Source organism: Perna viridis, chromosome 3, assembly GCF_037379345.1.
Source record: "Perna viridis isolate PV_CMFRI_1.1 ecotype Kerala chromosome 3, ASM3737934v1, whole genome shotgun sequence".
Classification (NCBI taxonomy): domain Eukaryota; kingdom Metazoa; phylum Mollusca; class Bivalvia; order Mytilida; family Mytilidae; genus Perna; species Perna viridis.
This window is the reverse complement of record NC_142447.1, coordinates 54,271,129-54,295,157: the sequence shown is the minus strand read 5'-3', so window position 1 is coordinate 54,295,157 and position 24,029 is coordinate 54,271,129. Positions and strand designations below refer to the sequence as shown.

Below are 24,029 nucleotides of genomic sequence, written 5' to 3'. Positions count from 1 at the left end.
GTTAAATATTGTCAAATTCTGATTATTTTTTTATATCATATATCTTGTCAATGTTAAACAGATTGATATTATGTAGCAGTAGAAATTTTCCAATATCGTAAAGTGTCGGAAGTCAATGTTTTGCCTACTGATAATTTGCTACTGTAAATCTTTAGTTAATGGCATAATAATGTCACTTTCAATTTAGTTAAAACAAATAAGATATCGTCATGATCTTTCATGTATTTTGATTTATATATATCAATATCTATACTAAAATTCTATATTTTTTTTTATAATTGCATTGTCTGTGAAAAGTAAAAATAAAAGAAAGTAGACAATATGAATACGTTTTACTTTTGGTGACAGTGTATATTCCTGTAGAACTTTGCTGGTGGATGGTCTGTATAGGCATGCTTTCTATTTAAAAGTATATTATTTATGACCTTAGTTGTGTAATTCCTGACCAGTAATAGATACTGAACAGAAGATTAATCAGACATTCGAAGATATAAAATGAATGCAAAATATGCCTAATCACGGATGTTTATATATTTATTCACTTGAATGCACATTTATACCTAGTGTATTATATATTGTATGTAGTATGACAACCTCAGATATTGATAAATTTTTCTCATATGTTGGGGTTTTGGGTAGATATCAGAAAGAGCAATGGTTATGGTTTACTTACTGCATGGTTGGTGTGGCGTATCCAATTCTTATATACATATTCGCAGGTAAGTTGGTTGAATGTCATAATCCACTTTAAGTTTTTTTTTTCTGGTACACCAATTAAAATCGGTTATTACTGAGAAAAAAAAATTGAAATATTTCATGTATCTGTAAAACAGCAAGAATTATAAGACTATCGGTGATGTGGCTACACATGCTTCCATTCTCGTAGATGAATTTCATTGATAATTCAACTTACACCTTCGGTTTTGACTAGACATAGTTCAATATACTTAGTGTTTGGTGTAGTTTGCCATTGTAATCTTGAAAAAAAATTTCTGTGACTTGTCAAGTAGCAGTTTTATAAAATTAGACCGGAAGTGATTCGTTTATGTTAAAAACCCACCGAACTCACTTTAATTTCTTGTTCAGAGCAATCAAGGGAACCAAGGTTATAGCGGTAATCAAAAGAATGTAATCCAAGGACAAAGACCAGACATGGAAAACAGACATACACAACAAAGAACATAAAGTAACTAAAATCATACATACAAAGTAACAAAAGCAAATGAGCAACTCGGACTCCACTAAAAACTGGGAGCATGGACCAGGTGCACCCGTAGGGTAAGCGCTACTGATCATATAACAAGTCTTAATTTTTCATTGGTTGTTGCGCTTTTGAGATAAGTACAACAATCGGCAAACCTCGGGTGACTCCGCTATTCTACCTCAATCCCTCGGATGTGATACTGGATTAGATATGCGCTACATTTATTCGCCGGAAGTTGACCGTGTCACCTATGACCATTGCAAGTATGGCTCGCTTGACCTAGCCATAGGGTGTAAGATACGCTCCATCAATAAGACGTACATATCTATAAAAATAGAATTAAACAAGTTATGTTAATTATCTTAGAAAATGACATGTTTATATTTATAAGCACACATTTTCCAATTTCAAATCCATATTATGGGCGCATCCATCTTTAAATGAACATTAAATACCGCTACATAGAAGATTTCCGAAAGTAGTTCCAATGGCAGCTGACGTAATACAGACGAGGTATGAGGAGGGTACGGACTCGGCCGAAGTTGCGACGAGTGATAAATACAATCTATACAATACATAAAATTGGCACTTTGCCAAGAGTTATCGTACTTTGTTTGGCTTGTTTTAGTTGAATTTTGTGGGAGATGAATGTATTATGTGCCCTGAATACAGAAAGGATTAATTATCGTTGTTATTTAAAAATATTGCATATGTAGACCGAAAATCGTGGGGTTTTGCTACACGAATCACATCTACCATTGGCAGTGCCTGCATTTTATATTGACTGGTGCATAATGACTCTATTCGCTACACTGCTCCACCGCCCTAGTCCAGAGAAAGCTACATTTTTATATAGCCTAGCTGGTCGAGTGGTCTAGGGCGCTGGACTTTGTGCAGACGGTGTTGCCATAGATGTCACAGCGGAGGAGCGGTGTAGCGAATAGAGATCACATTCCGAGACGTTTGTATAATATTGATTTATTGTGACATGTATCGTTAATTTGATCCTCTATTCTAAATAACAACACCTAGATGAGCTGTCCTGTAAAATAATGTAAGCATAGAAGGGTCTGAGTGGTCTAGTGTGCTGTACTTTGTGCAGGCGGTGATGCCATAGATGTCACAGCGGTACGAGTTCAGTCCCGCAGAGGGAACGACCAAAATTTTGCCTCGCAAATTTGACAGTTCAAACATCTCTGTATCAATTTGATCCGATGGAGCAGTGTAGTGAATACCACAAACACATGATGTACTATAAATAAGATTCAAGTAACAGTCCTTATAAAAATCAGACAGGAGGTGATTCATGTATGTCAAAAACCCACAAAATTTATATATGTCTCTTATTTAAAATTAGTTACCGACCACATAAACAGTCTTAGTTTTTCATTTGTGTGTTGCGCTTTTGAGATAAAATTGATAAGGATTGTACATAAAATTAACACTTTGCAAGAGTTATCGATCTTAATTTGGTTTGAATTGGTTGATTATAGTGGGAACTTAAAGTGTGGTTTTCTCAAAAGTACAGATCTTATTACAGAAAGGACTATTGTCACACAAAACTACAGCATATGCAGACCAAAAAAGCATCGTTTGTTCCTTGGGTTTTTCTACACCATAAATCACCTTCCTATAGGCAGTGTCTGAATTTGATATGGACTGGTACATGTACTTACATGTAGATGCCCAGCTTTAAGGTCGAGGTCAAAATCAGATTACATGATTGTTTTTCTTTTCATTACTCTCGTTATCTTATTAGCTCAATATATATATATACTTCTCATCATAATTGTTGGACCTGAAGCATACAAGTGATATTTGGTATGGTTTTGAAAAAAAAATACCACAGGGTATATCCAGAATAAGCTACACTGTATCGAATATATATATATATATATATATATATATATATATATATATATATATATATATATATATATATATATATATAATGCCAAGATTAAGAAAATAAAGATCCAATACTGAATTTTAGATTCAGACTTCATACATGTCCTTGAAAAAATTTGTATGATATGACCCGTTAGGTCCAAATACACATGTCATTTACGGCATGATTCATGCCAAGAATAAGATTTAAATGTCCAGCTTGTAAGGTTAAGGTAAAAAACTAAAAATACATAATATAGCCCAAATAGCTACATTACATTAATACAATATAAATAATCGTAAACATATAACAAATATAACGAAAATATCCAGAATACAAATGCCAAATCTTTATTGGAAACAAAAGAACAAGAATTTCACTGATGTACTTCAAACATAAAAATAAGAAACTACAAAGACTTTTTAATAAAGCTAAACTTGTACACTACTTGCTGTTATAAAAATCAAATTGTTGCTCCCGAACCTGGACGATGTTTCAAAGCATTAGGCCGAAACGGACTCACCTTGTCTATGAAGAAAAGAATAAATTTAAAATCGATTAAACATAGGGAGATTTTTTTTAATACTAGCAAGAAACATAGATATTATGACGCACTATATCAAATTCTCTGATTGGTCAACGTTCAACAAACAAGTCAAAGAACCCAATTTGACTTCGACATTTTTTAATTGTAACTTGGTAGAAAAAATGCTCAAAGTAAATTAAGAAAAATGATGCCTGGTAATGGAAACAGAGGTTAGCGTTTTGTTTCACAAATCGGTAAACTCATCAACGACACACTTTTTAGCTCACCTGGTCGAAGGCCTTGTAAGCTATTGCCATCACTTGGAGTCCGTCGTCGTCGTCGTCCGTTAACAATTTTTCAGAAATCTTCTCCTCTGAAATTACTGAGAGGAATTATATGAAACTTTGCACAGATGTTCCTTAGAGTATCTTGCACAAAAGTTGTGTTTAGATTTTTGATCCGTCAAAAAACATGGTCGCTGTTACTAAAAATAGGACAGCGGTCAGACTGTAGTTTTTTGCATATATCTCCAAAACCGTTAGGTTAAACCAAATCCCGACATGGGTACAAGTGTTCAGCATGATAAGATCTATCTGTGGTCAAACTTACATATTAATCTGTCCAGCCATTTAGGAGTTACTGCCCTTTTTCGACGCTTTTTTTGCTATTTTTAATGTTATTTCTTTCAAAATTCTTCTCCTCTGACCCTTTTTGACCCATTGGAATAAAACTTAGTATGAATAATTCTTGGGGTATCTTGCACAAAAATTATGTTTGGATTTTAGATCCGTCAAAAAATATGGCCGCCGTTACTAAAAATAGAACAGCGGTCAGACTAGTTTTTTTGCATATATCTCCAAAACCTTTAGGTTAAGCCAAATCCCGACATTGGTAAAAGAGTTCAACACGATGAGATATATCTGTGGTCAATTTTTTATTTTTATCTGTTAAGCCATGTATTGATCCTTATGATAAGTCCTACCAAAGTCTTCTTGAGTCAAAATTATTAGTAAACTCCTTGTTAAATTTATTGCCATTGAAAGACAAAAGTAACCAGGTGAGCGATTTAGGCTCATGGGAACCAACGTAAAATGTATGTACATTCAGCATTTCAAAACACTGTCATTGACTTTTCTTTAGAATCTATATTTCATTAAATCCTGTAAAATATCACAATTTAATAAAACTTAGTTATTTTTACGTGTGTAGTATTAATGCCTTCATACTTCACAAAACCTTCATCCTTTTAACAGAAAGGCGATTCATCCATATTTATCTATCTGAAAATATAAGAAAAGAAAAAGAGTAGACATTTATTTTTAATACTTTACAAAAATAATCAAAATGTTTTTCTAACATACATGTAGTTGTATATTAATGCCTGCATTTGTTGATTGAGTGTATGGTGTTCCTCTACATCTATAATCATATACAGTAAATCTAACTGTAATTTAAAATCAATGTCTATTGAACATTCTAAGAAATAACATCATCTGACATCACGATGGCTGTAAAACATTTTTTAAAAAACATTGCATGTGCAATGTATTTTATCTTGCATGCACATATATGTACAATATCATAATAAAATAAAGCGCAGAATCCCAAAGAGATTTGGCCGTTGACTTAAGTCTAAAATTATTTCTCATCAATTAACTTGCATGCACCAATAAGTTGACTTACCTATCTGTCTTTCATACACCTGAAACTATTGATTTTACTCCGAAACGCATTTTGCTGGGGCAGAGATTCTGCAAATGCTGTAGACTGTACAATATAAGCGTGCAGATCGCAAATTGGATCACTAGGTCACGGATCGACATTTAATCTTCATTAAATTGAATGAACGTGGTCACAACTATAATTTCCCCGAATACACCATGACCCACATTCACGGGTATAACTATGTTCGGGACTGTGTGAACGCTTCGTTGTTTTACACCGTCCGTGAGAGACCCCAAATGATAGCCAAGGGCGTTAAGAAACCCCTCAGTCCGGCATGAATTACAAATACCAATGAGTGTAAACCGGGTCTATCATGTGCAGTATTGAGTATATATGTTAGCACGAAAACAAAAATTAAACCAAGTATAGGAATAGACAGCTGATGATCAGCGTCTCTCATATCGTGCAAATGATTGGCTGAAACTGTGTTAGGAAAGAATTTTGGGGATTTTAGCGGTTTATATTCACAAACTTAAGACAGTCGAATTATCAACTCAATTATCTGCTAGAAGCAACGATCTCCTAGCTTTACAATGCACGAAATGAAGGGTGTAACGGATATATCCGAAGTGCTATCGTTTTCAGCTTTATTTTGTTTAAGTGTTGTTTTGTTTTTTTTTTTGTTTTTTTTTTTTAATTTTTTGCAATCGGACATTTTTTTTCAGTTTATCGACCTCCAGTCTCATGCAGTCCTCCTGTTAATGGTGCACTACCAATCTTTTTTTTTTCAGTTTATCGACCTCCATTCTCATGCAGTCTTCCTGTTAATGATGTACTACCAATTAAATATAGGAATGAATCAGATTTACGATTTGTTAGTAGCACCTGTGAAATCAAAGTGGAAAGGAATTTAACTAACAAAACAGAACTTGTTACCACCTTACCGTGTCTCAATGGATACCAGTATGACATAAAGGCAGATTCTGTCATTACAGAAGTAAGTCAAAACTTTGGACTCCCAAAACTAAATATGATTTGTATTCTTTTCAGATGCTGTGTACAAAACGAACGTCTGTTTCTATAATAACAGTCTTTGATACCACAAAACGAACGTCTGTTACTATAATAACAGTCTTTGATACCAGTTGATCAGTATTTTGTAAGTTTTCAGCTACAGCTCAGGGTTCATTTAATTTTATCTGTACTTATTTTGATGACGGATTTCTTTTTGTTTTTTTTTTGTTTTTGTTTTTGTTTTTGTTTTTGTTTTTGTTTTTGTTTGTTTGTTTTTTTTTTGTAAAAGTTTACAATTTGAAGTAAGTCGCATCCAAATCTGACTAAGTAGATATTAAATATCCTCTTAAAATACTGATCTCCAAAATGTTTAATTGCTTCTGAACAATTATTGTAACTGTATGGACATGTGCTGAATTTTATTTTTTGATAAATAATACGCATATATCGACTCTTACTAAAATGTTATCAGACTTTTTTTTTCGTTTTAATGCGTCTTATATTGTCCATAAACAGTTAACATTCAATTTATGTTCAATATGTAAGGCGAATAGTCAATTTGCATCTTTGGTGCGATTTTTGCCATGCTTAATGAAACTAATTACCTGAAATAGAGGGCGTTCTTTTGCCGTGTAATACAATTAATTTTTTGTTTACAGTGGAACCTTGTGTGTAGCAATGAAGGTAAAGGGGAGCTAACCCAATCCCTCACAGTAATTGGTCAAGGAGTAGGTGCTCTATTCGTATTACCTCTAGCCGACAAGTATGGTCGAAAAAAGATTTACACAATCACCGGATGTCTGTTATTCCTTGCCACAACGTTGACCTCTTTGTCTGTTAACTATAACATGTACGTTGTAATGAAGTTTTTATCGGGAATAGTCTTAGAGGTAATGACTGCATGTATAAGGTAATGTCTGTATGTGTATGGTAATGTCTGTATGTGTATGGTAATGTCTGTATGTATATGGTAATGTCTGTATATGGTAATGTCTGTATGTGTATGGTAATGTCTGTATGTGTATGGTAATGTCTGTATATGGTAATGTCTGTATGTATAAGGTAATGTCTGTATATGGTAATGTCTGTATGTATAAGGTAATGTCTGTATATGGTAATGTCTGTATGTGTATGGTAATGTCTGTATATGGTAATGTCTGTATGTGTATGGTAATGTCTGTATGTGTATGGTAATGTCTGTATATGGTAATGTCTGTATGTATAAGGTAATGTCTGTATATGGTAATGTCTGTATGTATAAGGTAATGTCTGTATATGGTAATGTCTGTATGTATAAGGTAATGTCTGTTTGTGTATGGTAATGTCTGTATGTGTATGGTAATGTCTGTGTATGGTAATGTCTGTATGTGTATGGTAATGTCTGTATGTATAAGGTAATGTCTGTATGTGTATGGTAATGTCTGTATGTGTATGGTAATGTCTGTATGTATAAGGTAATGTCTGTATGTGTATGGTAATGTCTGTATGTATATGGTAATGTCTGTATGTGTATGGTAATGTCTGTATGTATAAGGTAATGTCTGTATGTATAAGATAATGTCTGTATATGGTAATGTCTGTATGTATAAGGTAATGTCTGTATATGGTAATGTCTGTATGTATAAGGTAATGTCTGTTTGTGTATGGTAATGTCTGTATGTGTATGGTAATGTCTGTATGTGTATGGTAATGTCTGTATAAGGTAATGACTGTATGTATATGGTAATGTCTGTGTATGGTAATGTCTGTATGTGTATGGTAATGTCTGTGTATGGTAATGTCTGTATGTGTATGGTAATGTCTGTATGTGTATGATAATGTCTGTATGTATAAGGTAATGTCTGTATGTGTATGGTAATGTCTGTATGTGTATGGTAATGTCTGTATGTATAAGGTAATGTCTGTATGTGTATGGTAATGTCTGTATGTGTATGGTAATGTCTGTATGTATAAGGTAATGTCTGTATATGGTAATGTCTGTATGTATATACTTATAAAAAAGGCAAACTTTTTTAAAAAATCCTTAGTTAAGTTAGATGATAACTTTTGCGTAGTCAAATTTAGACGGTAAAAAACTTTCAGCCAGTTCGAAATGTTGTTAGGTATCATGTATTATGTATTTTTATCTTAGCTATTTTCTACTTGCTAAAATTCAACTTTTTCCGACGCAGTCGGTATAGTTTCGCTTTTTACCCTTTGACCTTAAAAAACGCTCTTCCACAGGTGAACGCAAGTCACCTGATCAAAATTCTGTTTCCAGATTGGCCAAATACTGATAACTTAGTAGGGTTCGAAAAAGGAAATTGGAATTGCGTGCTATGCATTATTTCCTGATGAAAATTATAAGTAAAAAGAACAAATTTTACTGCGTCGGCTATCTTTTTTTAAGATAGTACTTGTTTGTATTATGTCAGGGTTTTGGTATTGTTTTCTACACTTTCCTACTTGAAATGCTTCCCTCAAAGCAGCGAGGCTATGTTGGAATATATGGAGCGTTTCTATGGACTACTAACGTTATGTCGCTCACAATATTTGGATATACACTACAATCTTACTCATGGCGGTACCTACATCTAGCTACAGGGTTGGTCAGTACTGGCAACTTAGTATTATACTGGTAAGTTTCGTCGAAGTTCACGCTTAACTTGTAAATGGGCTGTCGAAAATAACATTACCACCACTCTAATTAGAATTGCGCGGTGGCTGCTCTGCTAGTAGGTTGTTAATCACTGTTATGTACTACGGAGTTCAAGATATCTGACCGAAACATGCTGTATGCCCACGCTCTAACTTTGTATCGGACTCAATGTGGATCTGAGTACATTTGTTCTGTTATAAGCGCTTTAGATAAATGTAAACTGAATAGTCTAAGGGCAATAAGATCGGAAATGATAGAAGAATACATTGACCAGACCTTAACTGACTAAAGAAATTAACAGTTTTTATAATAGTATCAGGAAGAGCTATCATGATTTCCTTTTAGGTTTTGTGACGAATCACCTCGATGGTTGATAGCTAATGGTAAGATACAAGAGACGGTGAAAGTGATCAGAAAAATTGCAAAGAAAAATGGCAAAGACCCTGAAGTTGTAGTACAATTACTATTAAATCCAACTGAAAGTACTCTCAATCAAGATGAAGGATATGAAGAGGATCCACAACTAGACAAACATGGTGCCAAGATTGGTAATGTAACTGTTATAGAGGAGGAACATGAATTAATGAGGTCATATGGACCCTCCATTGGAGAGAGCACTAGTCTGCTCACTATTATAATGAATAGTATGTTACGCAGGATAACTCTGGTCTGGTTTTTTATATGGTAAGAGTGTTTCTTTTTTGGGTCTTCCAATACGTAAGAAAAATAATGTAAATAATCATATGAATTTTAAAAGGTATTTTACAATTGAATAGTTTGCTAATTGACACTGTTATTAACTGTTAATCATACGCAGTCATAAGACAGAGAACCTGGAATAGATGACATTTTCTCAATTGAAAAGTGGTTTTTGTTCGTTTTCTAATAAACCAAAATACAACAGAACTCAAGATCTATCGAACAGACTCTGATAAGGGATAAGAACCAAATCATCTGGTATCTTGGTTTATTGGTATTTTATTTTCTAATATAGCTACACGTAAAAGACATGTATATGTTGACCGGTTTGGTCCTCCATATTTTGCTTGATTACTTACTTCATTTCAGTGTGAATATTCGAAGGTCAAATATTTTGAAAAATGGTATGAAAACTGATTTGCTCAACGTGTCATAGTTTTTCTTCCCTCTTTCGTCTACCCCGGACTTGACTTTTTATGAGCAACTCGGCGGGTGTTTCTAGAAAAGCAGTGGACGCTTAGCCTACCGGTGCACCTGCTCCATGTTCGCAGTTTTTAATGAAGCCAGAGTTGCTCATTTGCTTTTGTTACTGTGTATATATTATTTTAGCTACTTTATGTTTTTGTTGTGTATGTCTGTTTTCCATGTCTGGTCTTTGTCCCTTGGTTTCCTTGATTACTCTTCCACATTATGCTGCTGATCGGTGCCGTGTTTACCGTCATAACTTCATAGTTCTAGCTTCATACGAGATCAAAATGTACCTCTAAAATATGATACGCATGTGTTCTTCTAGTGTTTTTGCTTGTATGAGAACGGGAAGTTTACATTAAAAGATGAAAAGATCGGTTAGCATTAAATATTGCCCACTTTCCAATTTTGCAATCGTGCCATTCCGGATGTTGAAATCAAGCCAAAATCAGTGGCATAGAATATTTGACGATTAGCGAGTTTGAAGACTTCAGTCTTTAGTTGTATTATTAAAATATCAGTGTTATGCAAAACATATTGATATTTTCGAAAGGTTCACCAACAGTTCTACATATTACGGTCTTCTTCTGGCATCGGTACAGATGAAAGGGAGTCGCTTTCTGAATTTCTTTGTCAATGGTGCAGTAGAGATTCCAGCTAACATTGTTTTTTGGATTTTATTGAATAGGTATGACAATTTAGTTTTGTGGGTCGTAAAATAAGACTACTTTGCAATAACATTGTTGTGTAATTAAACTGTTCAACTTGTATCATCGAATGCATCGTGTCGTGGTAGATACGTTTGTAGGAAATTAGAAACACATCCTGTCTTTGGAAAAGAAAAGACGTACACTCGCGCGATAATTGGTTTCTATTCGTTCTATTTTACAATTCTTTTATTCTTTCGATATTTTCCAGAAAATAATGGGTGCTGGTGAGCGGAGTTTTTCTTTTAATTTATATTCTGTTTCTTTATTAGAAATGCAGACATAACACGGTCATTATTTCTATGTAATTGTATTTACATTTAAACAAAATGAAGCTTAAGTGTAAAAAAGAAGGGAAAACATCTTTGTTTTTTTTTTCATCCCAGAGCAGGTAGAAACGAAGAACGAGCAATATTGTGTTTAAGTGTTAGACACTATAGAGCTAAAGAGACGATGCATTTTTATTGCTTTTATCAAAGTTTGACTAAAATTCTGGTCTGAAATACGACTTTGATTTTAAAGGAATTAACACAGCTAAATATTCGTCTCTTCAGTACGTATCCCGGTATGTTTTACTGTTGTTTGAGCAATTCTTTTTCACTTACACCAATTTCATCGGTTTTTGTTATATCTTACAGAGTAGAAAGAAGAAAACTGTTGGCTGGTTTTAGTTTATTAGGAGGTATACCGATGATTGCATCAGCCATATTTATATATTTCAAAGGTATCCTGGTACATGATTCGTTTTACGTTTTTAGATCACCTAGTTAACGGCCCTGTGAGCTATTGCCATCATGTCGTTCACATTTTTTTTTCGAAACTTTTATCCTATGAAACTACTTGATCATTTAGAGCCAAATTTTGTATGAATGTTTCTTAGTGTATTCTGCGTGCAACTGATGTGGGGATTTTCTAAAAATAGAATATAACATATACAGACAGAAGTTTTTTGCATATATCTTCAAAATCGTTAAGATTAGCAAAATACCGACTAATTAAAAGTGTTCATCACAATGAGGTCTATCTCTGGTCAAATTTTCGTTTAAATCTGTGTAGCCCTGTTGGAGAGAGTAATCAAGGGAACCAAGGTTATAACGGTAATCAAAAGAATGCAATCCAGGGACAAAGACCAGACACAGAAAACAGACATACACAACAAAGAACATAAATTAATTAAAATCATACACACAAATTAACAAAAGCAAATGAGCAACTTGGACTCCAATAAAAACTGTGAGCATGGACCAGATGCACCGGTAGGGTAAGCGTCCTCTGCTTTTCTAGAAACACCCGCCGAGTTGCTCATAAAAAGTCAAGTCCGGGGTAGACAAACGAGGGAAGGAAAACCATGACTCGTTGAATAAATCAGTTTTCATGGTGCAGATGGATACACCATAACGATCCACGAGTTCATGATGACGACCATAAAACGTCTCTGTAGTGATGACTTCAATCTTGTAGCAACATAACCCTGTTCCAGAAGCCTATTTGTTAGTAATTGCCCTTTTTCGACGTTTTTTCCCGAATTTTAATTTTATTTCTTTCAAAAATCTTCTCCTCTGAAACAACCAGACCAATTGAAACCAAACTTGCTTTGAATGTTCTTTGGGTATCCTGCATAGAACTGATATGGGGATTTTTGATCCTTCGAAAAACATGGCCATTGTTAATAAAAATAGAACATAGGGTCAGACAATTGTTTTTGGCATTTTTCTCAAAAGCCATTAGGTTTAGCTAAATTCTTTCAGTGGCTGAAATGATCCTTATTATTAGGAATACAAAAGTCTTCACGGATTACAGCTGTCGGACGACTCCTTGTAAGAGTTATTGCCCTTGAAAGGAAATAAATTGAAGATTCTTTTCAGTTTTCTAACTACGACAGATAGACAGAAACTTTCAATTGCTGAAATGATCCTTTTGATAAGTCCTAACAAAATCTTATTGAGTCAAAATGTTGGACAACTACTTGTTAAATTTGTTGCCTTTGAAAGGCAAAACTCAACCAGGTGAGCGATTCAGACTTCTAACGACTGCCTCGGTAATCTTGAATTATCGTACTCAGTGCTGAAAATCGTGGGTTCGCTCCCCAGCCAAGTGATACTAAAACCATAAAACTGGTAGTCACTGACTCCGAGTCTAGAAGTTAATAGGTAGACAGATGTAGAGTGATGAATGGTTGACTCGGAGTCGGTCGGAATAATTGTCCGAGTGTGGTTACATGCCTTCTCCCTCGTCCTGAAATACAAGAAACGTCTACCACGGGAAATGAAATCATAATCAATCATCCAATCAACAGATAATATTCCAACGGAATTTAAGGTCCTCTGATTCCACGGTGTGTTGGTCACACAGTCTACCAAGTATATCCTCAGCCGGTTCACCTATTTACCGATCTATTTCATTTCTAAGTGGTTAAGTACCAAAATAAAACTGTGCTGAATAAGATAGCTCTATCAGTTTTTAATTATTAAGTTCAATTTGACATATTGATGATTGTTTTAATAAGTTCTATATGTCCGAAGTTCCGAAACATTCTTTGAAGCGTCTGACTACAAATTATATTTTACCTATTTTTGTGCCTCCAAATGGATTGTCTTAATTCATTTTTACTATGATTTTGATAACGTACTGTATTGTTACCTCATTACCATAAAACACATTGAAAGGCCAATTGTACATCTTCGTTTCGGACAAATAAAAGCAGATCAAACTTATCACTAGACTGATGTAATTTTACAGAGAAAAATGAAGCATTTGAGATGGCTGCAATGGTGTGTAGTTTTATAGCAAAGACTGGTATAAGCGGATCTTACAATACAATATTTGTCTACCTTCCAGAAACATACCCAACTAATTTTAGGTAAGCAAATGTTTCAGTTGTTAATATCAATATACCAAAAAATGCTGCGCTTGGTTTAAACTATGCAAGTCATATATTTCATACATGTTTATTGGTAACTTTTCATTCGCCTCTTCGTATCAACTACAATCTTGTTCTGTTACGGAAGTCATCATGAAAAAATCTATGCTTCCAAAATAAATTTGGCAAAGTGAGAATAAAACCCTGAATATCATAAAGATAATCTTAGATCTCGCACCTTCGCTGAAGTTAACACTATTAAAACTTCTGAGTTTTCAACATTATATACAACCTTGCCTCGCGATGAATTAAAAAACCTGTCTATAAGAAATAATATACAAAGGATTAAACTACAAGAATTAATTGTAATTCACACAAATTCGTTGTTTTTGCCTACGATTCTACGTATTTTACCACACAAAAATAAAAACAAAAAGACAAAAGTTGCAACAACGAGCAACAAGTGACCAGTGTGCTAGAGTTTCTCCTCTACAACATATTTGTGTCTTTTGGTGGGACAATTTTAAACAAAATGTCGGCATTCCAATCACTCTCCTAACCGATCTGTTTCTGTATTTTTATGAACTGGAGTACCTTCAAAATTTTGTGAAAGACAAGAAGGTTAAAGAGGCTAGATTCTTTAATTTCACCAATCGACATAATGACGATGTTCTCTCCATTTATAATTTGGAGAATGGCTTCCGTTTAATCACTCAACAAAACTAGAAATTAAATAAGCTACTGACAGTTTTTATACCTTCATCTCTAATTTGACGACTCTAGTCGTTTTAGTACAAAAATATACGACAAACGAGACGTTTGATTTTAAAATTATAGTTTTACCTTTTTTGTATAGTAATATACCAGCTCTCACTGCATGTGACATTTATATTTCTCAGTTGTTAAGGTATCTAGTAGCTGCTATTCTGACTTCGATGCTGTCGTTGCATCCGGCTTTTGGACAAAGGTGATAAGAAAATACGTCTCATAAATACTTGCTTTTTTTTTTATTTCTGATATCCATATCGTATTGAACAATATTTTTGTTTCTGACGAACATATTATAGATGATGGATTTTCATAATGTAAAAAAATTTAATTTCATGTAGATTTTACTTGGACATTATTATTTCATCTTGAACTTGACGCAACTTCCCCACAAAGTTCCAGACATATTTTAAAATTCGTGACTAGGATTTATACAGTTTTGATGATATTCAGTTCTTTTTGTTCTCACTTATTTATTGTCCATATCTCCTGTAATGTTTTGACTTGTGGCAATTTTATGCTGCCCATTTGTATTGAAACTTGACACTTACCAGTTTTATTCTTTTGCAATGTGACGGTTGCCGCTGGTGGAGCTGAACATGCTTTCAAAGCTCCTTACGTCAGTCCTTTTTGTTTTGTCCTTGAATTGTCCTTTTTTGTCCTTGTTTTTTGTTTGTTTGTCTTTTTTCTGTGTTCATACTGCTAATGCTTAATAGTTTATTATAAAGTATTTTACTTTGTTGTTTTCTTTGTGTAACTTTCACGTTTTAGCCAGATTTTTGGATTCTGATGTCACGTTTTAGCCAGATCTTATGGTTCTGATGTCACGTTTTAGCCAGATCTTTGGATTCTGATGTTGCAAAATGTTCGTTCCGTGTTGATGGTTCGGTATTTCGTTTTACCCATATTTGATATTTAATATACGTAACGGTTTTGTTTCCTTCATGATTAAATATTTTCTCTATCATTTGCTACTCTTATGCTTTGTTTACAAACAGAAATCTTGGTTTTGGTTTGGCATCAGCAGCATCACATATTGGAGGAATAGTAGCACCATTTTCTACTTTATTGGTTGGTATACTATAGAACACACCATAAAGCTAATGACCAATAATTAAAACACTATATATATCACCATGAATATAATAACTTTTTAAAAATCACTGATCTGCTTTTGGTTTTTTTTCGTTGTGACTCATTTTTTAAAATGTAGTTTGCTTCTTGTTGCCTTTTAATACCTTGAATATCAAGAGCAACTTATATGTTTGTATTAAGTGTCTTTTAAAATTCATAACATAATCTGACTTGTTCTTATTTAAGGTTTTCCATGTACCCTGGGCACCTGGTCTTATTTTTGGATCCTGCTGTTTAGTTATGGCTGTGTTGGTTTTGTTTCTACCTGAGACAAGAAATAGGCCACTTCCTCAGACAATTGAAGAAATGGATTCGTGGAGCTATTAGTGTTATCGCACAAATATTTTAGACAATATCGATTAAATTATATTTTACTGCTGAAAAAAACGGACTTCGTCCAAATATTCTTTCAAAACAAACTACGATAAAATATATACCAATCCACATCATAATATTTCAAAATGGAGGTTGTTGTCCTTAAAACACTCAACTACACCAAGTAATCAAAATGTAAATTTTTTACCCTGAACCACACAAATCCATTAAACGTACACCACGATTAGTAATCCAAACTAGTAACCGTCAATTAATCTTAGTAGTCAAAAACAAGTCAGAACGACATATCACTCTACTACACCCCATTTACAACACAAGTCTTGACACTCCTATTTCTGAACCTACCTCCTCATTATACAGACTTGTTGCCATCATTTTGGACTCTTTAAACCAGTTTGTGTAAAGGGTCAAGATGAAGAAAAACGATCATTTCATCCACTACCGTTTGTCAACAAAGGTATAGATGCAATTAATTTGGCTAACATCCTCCATCACAAAACCTTTACCTACAGAATTCCACCATTTTTCAAGGACAAATCAAAACCGATTATTTCATATTCCTTTACTTCACCTATTGCATCCAAAATTTTAAAAAGGCTATTGCTGAAACTCGGGATTGAGGACATCAAGGGTAAACCACTTGACTGTTCTTGCAAAAACTCACCATTCAAATATGGTCCTTCTGGTCACGTCGTTGCATCAGTTTTCAATGACCCAGACAAAGCCCAAAACAACATTGTTTTTGTCTACAAAATGCATTACATCCAATGTTTATTATCAGAGGAAGACGTAGAAAATAATAGCAGTGATAAGACCTATACTGTCACTACACTCTCCAAAGAAAAGATAGTGGATAACAATAAATCTGTGTTATCATCTTTTGGTCTCTCTACCAAAGACGATGATTGTGATTTACCGTCTATGCACTGGATTTCTTAACTCCATAAGAATCCATGCAAACGACCTTATATAGCTGGATCTGCAAAATGTACCACCAAACCTCGTTCAAAACTTATATACTCACCGCTGTCACAGAGGGTCTCCAGTCGTACCACAATACGTCTTATTCCCGTAGCTGTATTAATTCAAAGTGGATCCTGAAAAATTCGAAAGATCTTTTGAAGACCCTCAGTTCAAGATTATTATCAGAATATGATAGCATTAAAACCTATAATTTTTCAATACTCTATACTTCTATTCCTCATACTCAGTTAAAATCCCGACTCAAAAACATAATATATATCATTGTTTTTCCAAAGAATATGGTTCCCCTAGATACAAATATATAGCTCTCGGTAGAGATTCTTCATACTTTGTAAAATTAATTCCAAATCATCTTCCAAATATACAGAAGAAGATGTTTCCAAAATGCTGGAATTTTTTATCGACAACATAATTGTCCAGTGTGGTGGACGCGTTTTTCAACAAACGGTCAGAATTCAAATTGGAACAAATTGTGCTTCTCTACTTGCTGACCTTCTCCTTCACTTTTATAAGGCTGACTTTATAGCAGATCTGATCCGAAAGAAAGAACATCATTTAACTAGATCCTTAAATCTCAGTTTCCGCTATATAGATGAAGTGTTATCGTTAAACAATCCTACATCTAGTTTCGGGGACTTGATACATCGCAACTACCCCCAAAGAACTTGAGATAAAGGATACTATAGACGCTGTGAAGTCAGCCTCATATCTTGACTTACACTTTGAGATCGATAGAAAAGGAAAATTATTGACGACACTTTACGACAAACGTGGTGACTTTTCATTCAGAATTGTCAACTTTCCTTTCATCTGTGGCAACATACCTTCAGCACCTGCGTATGGAGTTTTCATACCACAACTCGTATGTTTTGCCTCAGCTTGCCGTAACTGCACAGACTTTTTGTACCACGCTAGACTTCTTACAATTAGGCTTCTGGAACGGGTTATGTTTCCACAAGATTGAAGTCATCACTACAGAAGTTTTATGGTTCTCATCATGAACTCGTGGATCATTACTGTATATCCATCTACACCATGAAAACTGATTTGTTCAACGTGTATTACTTTCCTTCCTTCTTTCGTCTACCCCGGACATGACTTTTTATGGACAACTCGCGGGTTTTTCTAGAAAAGCAGAGGACGCTTACCCTACCGCTGCACCTGGTCCATGCTCCCAGTTCTAGTGGAGTCCGAGTTGCTCATTTACTTTTGTTTCTTTGCATGTATTATTTTAGTTATTTTATGTTCTTTGTTGTGTTTGTTTTCCATGTCTGTCCTTTGTCCCTAAGTTACATTCTTTTGATTTCCGTTAAGATATCCAACTTCACATCGACTTCTGTCCTGTATCATCCTCGATTATTCCAGGGCATGATAAACCAAGTACCTTCCTTGATGCACATTTTCATAAAATGTATAACTTGCATATAAAATTTCATAAAATGGATAACTTGCTTATAAAATTTTATAAAAATAAATGTCAGGTGGTTTAGAAGATGTTGTGCTTATAAGATAGGTAGACAGACATACAGACAGACGGTGATAACCCCAAACTCAAATGGTAGTAGTACATATACATGTATCTTTTTTTGGTTTAATCCTGGTTTGCTTACATTTAATTACAGGTTTAAATAAACAAAAATGAAATTGTTGTTTTAATCATTATAGTCTGTTCTTTATTGGTCACCTTAATCGCACCTGTATTTTACCTGAAGAATTGTACTTAAAATCTTTAGATATTGTTATGAGAATATCAAAATAAACTTGATGATGTTTTAAATGAAATATTTCATTATTTAATATTTTATTTTAGTACATGTTGTCAATATTGGGATTATAGTACAAAAATACAATTATTTACATAAAAAATTATGAACTTAATGAAATAAAAAAAATTAAAACTGTAAAGTTAGTTTTATAGTTTATCCTTAGTTAATGTCTGTTGAAATTTATTACATTCCTTAATGTTAAGCTTCCAAGCCAACTGTATTCCCATATGCAAGCAAAACATGCTGAACAAGTATTCAGCATCATAGCTAATTATAATCATAATTATAATTAATTACAACCTTTAAACAATTAAAAGCTAGATTGTCATTAAGCCATGAGATGTACTCACAAGCTTCAAGCATTATAAATATTGAAGTTGTTTTAATGTCAATCATTCAAAAGTAAAAATGGCACTCGCACAACTACGAGCACTTGAATTTGTTAAAAACAAGTTTGGCAAAGACAGCTTAGTCTTAGATGGGTATCGCTACAGCATCAGAAGTCAACGCAACACACGCATATATTGGCGATGTGTCATCAACACATGTCCTGCTACAGTCAACACGCATGATGGCCATCTGGTCAACGGGGATACCAACACAACCACCCAAGCAACCAATCCAAAATTGATGTCATGAGGGTAATACAGACAATGAAAGACCGATCTAAATCCGAGGTCACACCTGTACCATTAAATAAAACACGCAATCAATACTAAAACAAAACTCAACAGAATGCCAACATATATTTTCTGCGGGTAAAAAAAAATATTATGCATTTCATTGTACATATTTAAAACAAACTATAGGTCTTCAAGGTGTATGAACCCATTGTCTTTTTTGTTTATTTAACTATTTAATTAGTATGGTAATTAAATGTATGCAAACCAGGATGTGTCATATGACACATACTATGGGCGCCGCATGGGACTCTTGAGGTTTTGTACTCAAAATTCAATTTTGTAAAGACAAAAGTGAAAAGTGAAGAGTTTTGTTCAACGAGAATGATTTCAGATTAACAAAATTTATAACATACTACAAATTTAAATTCTGTCATACAAAGTATACTCGGCGTCACATAAATAAGATACTGTTAAAATTTGAATAAAAATATTTTCTACGACTTTATTGACACCTACCGTCGTTTAAATTGTCTTAAATGACTTGCTCATTCGCTTAGCCAAACGGCTTCTCCCTAAACATTGAATCGTTAAATTCCGGCCAGATTTTAATTCTCGGTGCCAATATTTACATTGTAAAAAGCCGGCCATGTTTACAGTGATCGGGTTGCTAGGAGATGTCGTTTACGTTTAAATGGTTTGTCCAAAAACCGAAGAACCCAGTAAGCATTTCGGCGTTATTTCGGATATCTCGGATTTATTTTACGCGAACAACGTACAATACCGAAAAGTTAATCAAGCAGCACCGGAGTTCGAACTTCGTTTGTAAACAAATCGTCCCGTAGAAGCCAACATGGCGGATATTAGTATGGGATTTTCCCGTAAGGATTTGTTACGCATGATTTAAGCTAATAAGCGAATTGTTGGTACTAACACGTCATGCATATATGCGAACTATCTTCAGATTAAATACAAGAGAGACAACTCTAGCGGTAAGTCCCGTCGGTTTAAAAAGTAGAGCTTCAATTCGACAATGTGTTGTATGTGACGTCGAGTATAATCGTTCAGTGGACAAAAGTTACTTTTGTCATGACAAAGTTCACTTTTTTACCACAGACTTTACTTTTGCTACCTAATTTGAATAGTCACGAAGAAAAGTTCTGTGAGTTATTGCTTGTCTTTATATTAAAAGTTTTTAGTCTTTCAAATGTATTTTATTGAATTGCTTTTCAAAGATGGCATGGAAAATTATCTTACTTCATCTTTAGTCTTTCATATTACAGTTTGTGTCCTTATGTTGTAAGGTCAAAACAGATATCAAAGTATTTAACTAAGCCCAATGACTCTCTCCTGATATTTTATAAACCTTCTCATTTGTCAATTGTTTGTTGTCAGAAAAGAATCGTAATCTTAGGTTATAATAAACAAAAGCAAGAAGTTGGCAAAACAACAAAAGATACAGTGAAAAAGAGATAACTCCAGTAGTTTTATGATTTGACTTGTGTCATAAAGTGACGGCTCACATCCTCAGCTGAAAGAATCATTTCATACTATGCCCACTTATTGATCTGCTGATCAACTAAATAGCAAATAATATCAAGTATGACATGTACAAATTGTACAATGTATCCCATTTATTTTCAAACTCTCAGGTTCCGACAACCGAGCAAGTCATATCACATTTTTCAATGTACAACAAAGGAGCCCTTTTCATATAAAGTGTACTGTGGTATGATAGTTATAAATGTAAATCACAACTTTGTCTTCTGATAGACTTTTCAGTTTTTCATTTTTTTTTTCTATTCAAATTATATAGATTTACTCAAAAAGACAGGATAAAAAAAAAACAAAAACAAAAAATTCTTACAATTTTGAGTTTAGTTCTATATATAGGAATCCATTCTGAAAATATGTCTTTCTATAAATCTATAATTCAAGGCCTTGCTATACATTGGCGGATACCCGAATTGTTTTTCCTTGAGAGCATACAAACACTTATTTTATAAAAACAATGCTCAAAGTATGACATTCATGTTATAACATTAATCAAAAGTAGCGATATACATGTACACATGTAACCATACACAGGGATCTTTCCAAATATCTTATAATCTAAGTATTTCTTGGTCTAGTTGTGAAAACTAGGAATGACAACTTAGTCACCTGTTATCTTAACCTAAATCAGTCCTTTTCATTCTATTTTAAGTAAATTTGGGGCATGATCGAGCATCACAACATTTAGTAAATTAAGATAGGAGTATGAAAATGAAAATAGCTGACCAAATATCTTATAGATCACTTTGCACACACATGGTATGCATCATACAACATGGATGTACATTTTGTATAGATATTCCATCTTGAGGAAAGGGCATACCGTCCCCCACTTGATTACATATTTAACTGGCTTTATCGTGCCTTATCAGTAATAATTAAATATCTTAATTCTGCATTTTATCAGTCAGAGTCACTTTCAGCATATTTACTTACACATACAAAAAGAGGGGTATTAATGAAATTTAATCAAGTTTATGTAAACTTTTCGGTAAAACATAAATGCATTGAGTTATCATGTATTTTACGTATCAATGCGGATCAGGTAAATATTTTGTTGCCTCCCTGACACTTTACCATGTTTACACTGTTGTCCATTGATTGACAGTTCTAACATCTTAGGGAATTTTTCAGACCTTTCTATAAGTTTACGTTATCTTCCCTGTATCAATTTGATCCGATGGAGCAGTGTAGCGAATAGAGTCGTCACATTCTGAGACGTTGTATAATATTGATTTGTTGTGACATGCATCATTAATTTGATCCTCTATCCTACATAATAACACCTAGATGAACTGTCCCGTACTACCATACATCATGTACTAAGTTACAGCCCTAGATTAATCCTACGAGGAGGAATGACCCGGCAAGCGAAAGCTATATTTTATGTAGCCTAGCTGGCCGAGTGGTCTAGGGCGCTGGATTTAGTGCAGGCGGTATTGCCATAGATATCACAGTGGTACGAGTTCGTCGAGTCCCGTGGAGGGAACGACCAAAAATTTGCACCGCAAATTTGACAGTTCTAACATCGTTGGGAATTTTTCAGACCTTTCTATATATATATAAACGTCTCAAAATGTGACGACTCTATTTGCTACACTGCTCCATCGGATCAAATTGATACAACGATGTTAGAACTGTCAAATTTGCGATGCAAACTCGTACTGCTCGTATATTTTAATATAGTATAGCCTAGCTGGACGAGTGGTCTAGGACGCTAGACTTCGTGCAGGTGGTGTTGCCATAGATGTCACAGCAGTACAAGTTCGAGTCCCGCGGGGGGAACGCATCGGAAATCTAACAGTTCTAGCATCGTTGGGAATTTTTCAGACCTTTCTATATATATATATATATATATATATATATATATATATGTTTTATCTTTTATCTTTTACATTCATATATGTATTTCAGAGGTGGAATTTTAAACATACATTGTAGATTCATTTCAAACGCATATTTTCAGACATTTTTCATATTATTTAGGATCACATTCTGCAATCAGATTTCTCAGTCTAATTTTCTCTGGTCTCAGAGGTTTCACTCTCATCATTTTGCATTGATGTATGATTATGTCGGAAACGATGCCATCTTTCATCGCCTTCGTGTTTGTAAAGAAGTCGTTGTAGGTTTCTTTGATGAATGTTATAATGTCTCCTGGTTTATGAATGTTGTATGCAATCTTTGCAAGCTTGGCACGTTTATCTTTTAAGTGTCTTGGTAGATCAGTTCTTATCGACAGACGTTTACTATTGTCAAGGTTTTTCGCACTTAGTAGCACCAGCTGTTTATCCCTCATCCTGACAAACTTAATTATTATTGGGTTCGGTGCGACATGACCTCCAGTTCTTCTGCGGTCTGTTTGTTATCTCTTTGGCGTTTTTGTCGACTTGGGAGGCGATGCGCGTTAGCAATAATGATATGTAGAGGAGACGGCGAGCATCCTTGGCCGATTCAAATCAATTGAATTAAGGGTACAGATGTTTTTTATGTTGAACATGTTGTGTATACTAGAATACTGGTATGTATGTGTGAGTGTATGTATGGAAAAAACTTGCAATACTTGAATTATTTTGCTCGTTGCTACAATGGTGATGAAATCCAATTAATAATACAAGAAAATGGATGGTATTAAAATTCTCAGTATTAATTGTAGGGCTTGGGTGATAATAATAAAAGAAAAGATGTTTTTAATTTTATTAGACAAAAAAATTTAATATATTGCTTACGAGATACCCACCTGGTCAATGATAATCTTAAATACATACGAGCTCAATGGGTTGAAGTTTGCATAAGTGGTGGTAATACTGACTTAAGGGGTGTAACAATTTTATTTAACAATAATTTTGAATTCAAGGTGTTAAAAGAAAGAGCAAATGGGGATGGAAATTTTCTAATTTTGGAAATAGAGATAGCCAAACAGTACATATTTACTTTAGTGAACATATATGGTCCAAATCAAGACAAACCAAAATTTTACTCCGATCTCTGTGAGGAACTTGACAATTTTCAAAATGACTTAACTATTATGTGTGGTGATTGGAATCTTGTTCAGGATGACTCTTTAGATTACTTGAATTACAACAACATAAATAATCCAAAAACAAGACAAGAAGTTCTTAAAATGAAAGAAACTTTAAAACTTCAGGACGCGTTTAGAGTTTAAAATCGTAATCTAAAAAGATAAACATGGTTTAA

General features: G+C 34.0%; 1 protein-coding gene across 2 annotated transcripts; it reads left to right on the top strand.

Moving 5' to 3' along the window:
• Window positions 1–590: 590 nt before the first annotated feature.
• On the top strand, window positions 591–18,721 carry LOC148622926 (organic cation transporter protein-like). 2 transcript variants are annotated; one of them, XM_088573279.1, is made up of 10 exons: window positions 591–719; window positions 6,075–6,280; window positions 6,957–7,187; window positions 8,712–8,914; window positions 9,281–9,619; window positions 10,656–10,790; window positions 11,448–11,491; window positions 13,549–13,669; window positions 15,436–15,508; window positions 15,758–18,721. In XM_088573279.1, the coding sequence occupies exons 1-10, from the start codon at window positions 677–679 to the stop codon at window positions 15,896–15,898; spliced, it is 1,536 nt and encodes a 511-aa protein (XP_088429405.1). In that variant the 5' UTR covers window positions 591–676; the 3' UTR covers window positions 15,899–18,721. The 2 variants fall into 2 exon arrangements, with proteins under 2 accessions (XP_088429405.1, XP_088429404.1); XM_088573278.1 differs by having other exon boundaries at window positions 11,448–11,533.
• Window positions 18,722–24,029: the final 5,308 nt, after the last annotated feature.